Source organism: Trachemys scripta, chromosome 10, assembly GCF_013100865.1.
Source record: "Trachemys scripta elegans isolate TJP31775 chromosome 10, CAS_Tse_1.0, whole genome shotgun sequence".
Taxonomy (NCBI): Eukaryota; Metazoa; Chordata; order Testudines; family Emydidae; genus Trachemys; species Trachemys scripta.
The window spans coordinates 37,779,381-37,787,316 of NC_048307.1; the positions used below are offsets into that span (position 1 = coordinate 37,779,381).

A 7,936-nucleotide genomic window follows, 5' to 3' on the forward strand; every position below is an offset into this window, starting at 1 on the left:
TATATGGCTGTAGACTAATTTAATAACATCTCCCCCTCCTCCCCTAGATTGCTCTATGTGGACCCCAAACTCTGAGAGGGCGCATGACAGCCTGGAGAAGGTATTAACGAAATCCATAGAGGAAAACTGTGCCTGCGGCATCTCCCAGTTCTATCTACACGGTCAGTACCAAACCCACTCACCTTCATCAAAATCCACTTTATATCACCCTTCTCCTATTCCCGACCCCAGTGCAGCCCAGCCTACGTACTCTGACTGAAATAAGGAGAATGGGGCACTTTTATCTTCCTGGTGTGTTATGAGAGCAATGAACAGGCAGCCATTGGTGATAAAGGAAATGGACCCTTCCCAAAACATATGCTTCACTTAGAGACCTCTTGCACTGGCAGTCTGAGGTAATTCCTGAGTGTGATAAAGTAGGAGGGTCTGGCCAACACAAGGTGGGTGGGAAAGGAAGTAGCGAGAGGCAGGATCTGCCATTGGGGAGAGGAACATGAGGGAGGAGGAGGGTCTGATGTGAGTTGCTCATAACCAAGAAATGGCCAGTGCTGCAGGGAGGATGGAGAAAACTAGTCTCTTTCCTTTCTGCCATGCTGCAGGAAGCACAGGGAGAGTACCAGCACCTTGCAGGAGGTCTGAAAAGTGACCTGCCATTTGTGGCTAACTCCCACCAACTCTAATGGCAGTAAAGCACTGCTACTTGTGCCTGGGAAACACCCCTGCTCCTAGCTGTTTAGCCTGGAACAGGTATTTTGTTATCAGGCTTCTGCTAAATGCCTTCTCTGAACTTTGGCTTGGATTTGGCCAAAACATCTACCTGAACCCAATTTTTTGTGCATGGTAAAGCTCATCAGAACTGTGGTGAAAGTTAATGCAATATAACCGGGAGAGGGGCATTCAAAAATCTGTGTTGAATGACTCCCTAAACAAGCATCGTACATGAGCAGAAATGGTCCTATAGACTCTATCCCATTGAGGAGTCCATGAAATAAATTCAAACGCCTAAATGTGCAGAAGAAAAATTGGGTGCCCTCCTTGAAACACCTTAGAGGGGCCCAATTTCCAGATGGTGGGTGCTCAGCACTTTCTGGAAATTGGTCCCTGTGAAGGCTTCAGGGATTGGGCCTCCCCTTAACAGAGGCACCCAAAGTTACTTGTCACATCTGAACAGGTAGACCAAGCCAGCTCTGGAGACATGTAAGAACTATTGCTTTTCAGGAAGTGAAGTACTCATATTTTATTTTGTAAAGCTGGTAACTTGGATACTACTTTCTATCCATGACAGTTTATCAAGATGTATCCCTATTGGCCTTTCTACACTGAACCAAACAGAGAGGGCACAAAATTGAGTTCGGAATGGGAACCTGATTATGGGCTAGCCTACCACCTCTCCAGAATGAAATCCGAGATGGGCTGATGGGAGGTAGTGCATTGATGGGGCTGGGGGCCAGGGTTTGGGTTTGCGTTTGCAGCACACTGGTTTGGATTTGATGGTGCTGAAATCTCATGAATTTTTGAACCGAGATAGAAATTTTGCAGATTTATGGGGGTGGGGAGGAGAAAGGCAACCCATCCAAACTGAACCAGAATCTCTTCTTTTCCAGCAGAGCTCAACTTCACCTGCACAGACTCCATGTTGCAGCTTTCAGGTCAGGTGTGGGCCAAGTCACCAGAGCAGCAGCATCTAATTCTAAACTGGCACAGGGACTTCGCCGCCAGCCCTCATCCCTTTTCTGTGGATGGGAGAGTACTTAAAACAAACAAAGAGTGTGTCGCTCCAGACAACGCAGTGTCAGCGTCACAGAATGGCTGTGAGTAAAGGAAAAATTGGTACAATGATTCGCCCACAAGCTCGAGTGTGCTGGGTCTAGAATGCCAGCTCTGTAGAATATCCATGGTGGATATTCTACAGAGCTGGCATTGAACAAGGATGAGGGGGGTGATCTAAAGCAGGTGACATCTAGACCCTCATCTCCACAAACGGGTCTAGTAGAAGCCAATGGGACCTGGCCATAGAGAAGTAAGACGATTCAGCTTCTCTGAAGTTAACGGTGATGTGCTAGTCCTGTCACTTCTGTGGTAGTCTTGCAATGTGCAAAACTAAAAAAGACCAGTCTTTTCAGAGAGCAGTGTGAAGGACTGTATGCCTTGCTGGAAGGCACTCTGCTACCCTAGGGTTACCAGATGTCCCATTTTTAAAGGGACAGTCCCGTTTTTTGGGACTTTTTCTTATATAGGTGCCTATTACCCCCCAACCCATCCCATTTTTTCACAGTTGGGATCTGGCAACCCTATGCTACCTTGATGATGGGCATGGTCAGGGCTGGATTAACTTTTTGTTGGCCTGGTACCAAACATATTTGTGGGCCCCCCATTGGGGAAATAGGGCATGTGATGGGGGCGGTCTGCAGAGCGAGGGGCCGGTTGGGGGCAATGAGGCGCAATGTAGCGGAAATTGCCCCCCCTCAGCCCAGCACAAGGGCACTGTTTACAAACCCACAACTGTTAGATGCACACTGGCCCCACCCAGCCCTGCACTGCCAGTGTGCCCCTTCCACACGGCCCTCCTGCCCAGTGCCCTGCCCTTATGCCCAGCACTCCCTCACCCAGAGACCTCCCCCACAGATTCCTATGCCCAATGCCCCCGGACCCGCTATGTCCAGCTCCCCCTGCCCAGAGACCCCTTCCGCTGACCTTCCACCACAACTGCACAGCACCCTGCACACCATACCCCCTGCCCAGCTCCCCCACCCACAGATCCCCTACTGTCCAGCACCCCCTTCACAGTCCCACCATCGCAGCTATACAGCGCCCCATATTCCTGAGGGAATCCTGCATCAAATTCTGTGCATAATATTTTAAAATTCTGCAATATTTTTTTTTACAATAAATAAATGTGCTCCACCATGGCAGTGGGGAGCACAGGCCACTGGCTGCATGGAGGTGGGAGAATACCCTGCAGCCTCCCCCGCCCCCTTGGGACAGGGACTTGGCAGTGAAGCTGAACCTGACCCTGACACAGCACGAGGGCCAGGCCTGCCACAGAAACACCCTGGGGCCTTGCCCCTTTTGCCCAGGCACACCAGATGTGGGCAGGGAGGCTCAGCCTGGCAGCAGGATCCAAGTGCAGAGGGACTTAGTGTGGGGGGATCTAAATGGGGGTAAGAGAGTTCTGTGGGGGGAAGTCTGGGTGCAGGCAGCTCAGTGGGGGATCTGGATGCACGGAGAGGTTCCAGGTGCAGGGACAATGGGAGTCTGCAGGAGGGACCAAGTGAAAGTGGTTGGAGCTCAGTTGGGTGGGAGGTGTCTGGATGCAGGGGAGGTGGGATTCATTTGGTTGGTGGTCCAGGTGCAGGTGGTTTGGGCTCAGTAGGGAGGGTGTCTGGGGGGGGGGAGCTCATCGGGGTGGTACAGATGCAGGGGTGGTGAGGCTTGTCAGGATGAGGGTTTGATGGGCCTGCTTAACAGGGGAGCCCCAGCTGCTGCCAAGGGGATCTGCATGCTAGGCCCCCGCTTCCCCTATCCCCTTCTCTTCCCCTCCCCTCCCATGCCCCTTCCCCACCACTCCATCTCCTCCCCATCCCACCCCCTTCATTCCCCCTGCCCCCGCTTCCCCATCCCCTTCTCTTCCCCACTGCTTCATCTCCTCCCCATCCCACCCCCTTCCTTCCCTCTGCCTCTTTTCCCCAGCCCCGCTTCCCCTGCCCCCGCCCCCTTCCCCACTGCCCCATCCCACCCCCTTCCTTCCACCCTGCCTCTTCCTCCCTGCTCCCGCTTCCCCTGCCCCCTTCTCTTCCCCATCCCATGCCCCTTCCCCACTGCCCCACCTCCTTCCTTCCTCCCTCACTGCCTCTTTTCCCCTGCCCCGCTTCCCTCATCCCCTTCTCTTCCCCACCGCTTCATCTCCTCCCCAGGCTTGGGGGGCAGGGGGAACCGCACCCCCCACCCCAGCATGAGCCGGCAGAGCAGGCTGAGGCTGGGTTGCTGCACTTCCTGCCTCCTGACTGCAGGGTGGGCCCAACCCTGCACTCACGGGGCTGCAGGAAGTGGAGTGACCAGGCCCCAGCTCACTCCGCTCTGCTCCCCTGGCTCCCAGCCTTGGGACTGGGGGGACAGGGGGGAACTGCCCCCCAGCACTCACCAGTGGCGCGGAGCGGGCTGGGGCCGGGTCGCTCCACTTCCCACCGCCCGGTAAGTGCAGGGCGCGCCCAACCCCTGCTGCAGTCCCCGGGACGTTTCTCAGGGGAAGGGATGGAGTGGGGGAGGAGCTGTGGCGGAGCAGGGGTGGGAAGAGGCAGGGCTGGGGCAGAGCAGGGGTGGGAAGAGGTGGGGTGGGGACGGATCAGGGGCAGGGCTGGGGCAGAGCAGGGGTGGGAAGAGGCGGGGGCAGAGCAGGGTGGAGCAAGGGTGGGGGCAGCTTTCCTGGCCGGCATATCCGGCTGGGGCCCCTTCTGACTCTGGGCCTGGCGACATGGTAAACCCGGTACTGGGCACGGTATAAGGCCCTGAATAGAATACAAGGCCTTGCTAGGTTACAGAATTAGTCACAACCCGCACTGTCTAACCTGCAGTAAGTTCACATTCAGCAAACCCTAGCCTCAGGTGGCCAAAGCAGCTCAATAGCCTTGCAGCCAATGGCATGCACTCCAAAGAGCACAATCAATGACCCTCCCTCCGCATGAAACGTTGTCCTATTTGGTGATGGCACAGCAATGCTTCATTGTAGCCCTTGGGATATACCTGATCTTACAGGATTCAAAATGTGGGGGAGAGCTCCATGTGGGGCTGTACCGCCACATCTTTTGCTTGCAGCACCCCAGTAAAACAATACACCACCTAGGACCAACAGCAATTCAAAGCGGGTTACAGTTAAAACAATAATGCTGTGTCGTGAGCTTTTTCCAGGGATTTGAGCCCAGTGAGGTGCAAAGACAAGGCTGTATAGGTCACTGATGTGTTCACTATAAGGAACCTTACTCTCCTGAAGTGCAGTATCTGCTAGATGAGCAATACCTTACATAATTCAGCCAAATCTCCACCTGTCTTCCCTTCCTTTTTCCCACAGCCTCCTTCCAAGCCTGGGAAATAGCCCTCTTTGTCCTGGGATCTATCCTGCTCACACTCACACTAGTTGCTGTAGCCGTCTCTTACTTCAAAAGGTAAGAAATCATCATGTCTACCCATTGCCTTATGTACCAGGGGCAGCCACGAGTGACTCCTTCCCTACCCTACCCCATCATGCGTCAATGATCCTGTCCTTAGTGTGGGGCTTAATGCTCTACCGAAAGACCTGTGCACTCCACAAGAGACTGGACCTAAATTCAGTGGTGGGGATCCCCTGGTGCAGCAGACTGCAGCTCCTCCATCAGTTTCAGGTCATCTTGTAATGGAGGTTTTCATGAAGTCAGTATATGATCAGTGTATAGAATTCCATGGGTGCCATGTTAAACTCAGTCTGTTTTCTGCTGCTCAGAATGCTTGTACTGATAACTTCTGCCATTATGTTTTGGCCAGGGGGAAGCTGGAGGCCCTGGTGACAGGGTAGAGAAGTGTGGGGGCTCCTGGCGCCCTGGGATGGGGAGGGGACTCTCTTAGCACTAGAGAGGAGTTGCCTCTTGTCCCTTGAAGGGCAGGAGAGATGTGACTTCCCACTTAGAGTCAGTCCCCCAAACAACTAGTTCCTGTCTCTGGCTGCTGCCAAGAGTCTCAATCTCCTGGGTGTTAGTGTGGTATCACTGATAGGCTCTTGGATGGCTTTGCTGATGTTATCCACATTGAAAGCTTTGACAATACTGAATTTTAAACATTATTTGTAACTAGAGCAGAGAAGTTCTTTTCTCACTAACTCTTCCCCATTTGTTCAAATACTTTTATTTTGTATATTTGATAGGACACCGTCTAATCAATTTACTTTCTCCCAGTCTACCATGGGCTGAAAAAATACTTAAATCTGAATAGGGGATTAGAAAAACCCTTTAACATTTCTTTAAAAGGAACTTTAGGTATAGCCTGTGGGGGCTTAAAAATTGATTCCTAAAAAATCAGTCAGACACATACTCAACTTGAATTTCTTGAAACTAATAATGTTATGTGCATTGCCACTAGAAGGCCTCAGAGTCAACACTCATAAGCTGAATGGGGATAGTGGATACCTCTGAGCTTTGTCTGCAGACTTGGGAAGACAATACTGTCCACTAGCTGCATTTAGTTCATAGTTGGAAGCATAACTATAAGGACTAGAAGGTTATTTTTAAATGAAGGTTTGGGTTAGCTTTTATAGTAAGTCTAAAGCCAGGGCTACAGAATTGTTAAACATGAGACCCTGACTGTATTGGGCTGCATGCTTAGGGGCTCTCCCTTTATCCACCCTCTATGAAGGAGCAAAGCAACTAACCTTCTCGCATTTTCACCCATTTTTTAGACACTCCCTGAATTACACCGCCATAGAAATGAATGACCGCAGACAGATGGCAGCAGACTTCTAACCCTTCCAGGAAAAATGTCACTGGCAAGATCCATTATTCTAGGGGTGGGTGGGGCTTGCATCTCAAGGTGAGCGAGCTGTCTGTCCAGTACCCTCCCCGACACCAGGATAGTTGCACAGACCCACTCTACAGCGAGAATGTAACTTTACATTTAAAGTGCCTGGGTTATTTTTTAAACTCTGAGTGGTCTACAACTGACTAAAAGATTTAAGAAATGGGCTTGTGGCAGATGCAGAGCTTGAAAGGCCCTGAACTGCAGCAGGATGGCTGTCCCCATTGTGGATGGGCTGCCAGACTGGGTGAGGAGACGACAATATTGTTCCCTAGTCTTCTCCCAAGACAAATTTGGTACCGGTGGTAAATCAAGTGGTGGCAGCTTGCAGGGGAACAGGAACTGTCCCAAGCTCTAGTCAGCTGGGGAAAAGATTAACAGAAGGACAGACTGGCTTATCCTAGAAGATGAGCTCAGTTCTTATTCGGCCTGATTGCTGCTGTACATGTGAATAAAATTTGTTACTCCAGTGGATAAACAATCTTCCTTAATCCTTTCTGTTCCAATTCCATGTTAGATGCTCTAGGCCTTTCAAAGGCCCTGCCATTCTGATGACAGTGTAGCAGGGGCCACAGGTTTACAAGCCTAAATGCATTAATATGAAGATGGGATGGTTTTGCATGTGATTGATACATAAAGTTTGCTTCTAATGTGATCTGGGTAGAACTTCTCTGGTTGAGAATCTGTTATTTCTGCCCCATGAGGGCCCTAGCCTGACTGTGTCTAACCCAGGGGTGGGCAAACTGTGGCCCATGGGCCGGCTCCGGCTCCTCAGGGTTTTGGATCCGGCCCACAGGATTGCCCCTCATGGTGCCTTGGGCCCCACGCTGCTCTCAGAAGCGGCCGGCACCACATCCCTGTGGCCCCCGGGCGGGGGGGCAGAGGGCTCCATGCGTTGCCCTTGCCTCCAGGCACCGCCCCCCGCAGCTCCCATTGGCTGGGAACAGGGAACTGCAGCCAATGGGAGCTTCAGGGGAGGTACCTGGAGGCGCAGCAAGGGCAGAGCATGCTGAGCCCTCCGCTCCCCTCCCCCAGGGGCCACAGTGCTTCCTGGAGAGGTGCGGGGCCGGGGACAGGGCAGGCATGCAGGGAACCTGCCCTGGCCCCAGTGCACACTGCTGCCACCCCAGATCCACTTTAGGTAAGTGGCGCCGGGCCGGAGCCCGAACCCCTCCTGCACCCCACCCCCCAACTCCCTGCCCTAAGCCCCCTCGTACACCCTGTACCCCTCCTGCTCCCCAACCCCCTGCCCTGAGCTCCCTGCTGCACCCCTGTGCACCCAAACCCCCTGCCTTGAACCCCCTGCCGCACCCCAACCCCTCCAGCACCCCAACCCCCTTCCCTGAGCCCCCCATACACTCCGCACCCCTCCTCTGCCCCAATTCCTTGCCCTGAGCCC

At 52.9% G+C, this 7,936-nt stretch overlaps 1 protein-coding gene across 3 annotated transcripts in view; it reads left to right on the forward strand.

Moving 5' to 3' along the window:
* LOC117883678 overlaps nt 1-7,192 on the forward strand; it is a 30,067-nt gene extending 22,875 nt beyond the window's left edge. For 2 of the 3 annotated variants that reach the window (XM_034783263.1, XM_034783264.1), the window contains exons 11-14: nt 48-161; nt 1,605-1,811; nt 5,066-5,159; nt 6,422-7,192. In XM_034783263.1, the coding sequence (XP_034639154.1) occupies nt 48-161; nt 1,605-1,811; nt 5,066-5,159; nt 6,422-6,485 (479 nt within the window). In that variant the 3' untranslated portion in view covers nt 6,486-7,192. The remainder of the gene's footprint in view (nt 1-47; nt 162-1,604; nt 1,812-5,065; nt 5,160-6,421) is intronic. The other variant, XM_034783265.1, reaches the window with a different exon arrangement.
* The last annotated feature ends 744 nt before the right edge of the window (nt 7,193-7,936 follow it).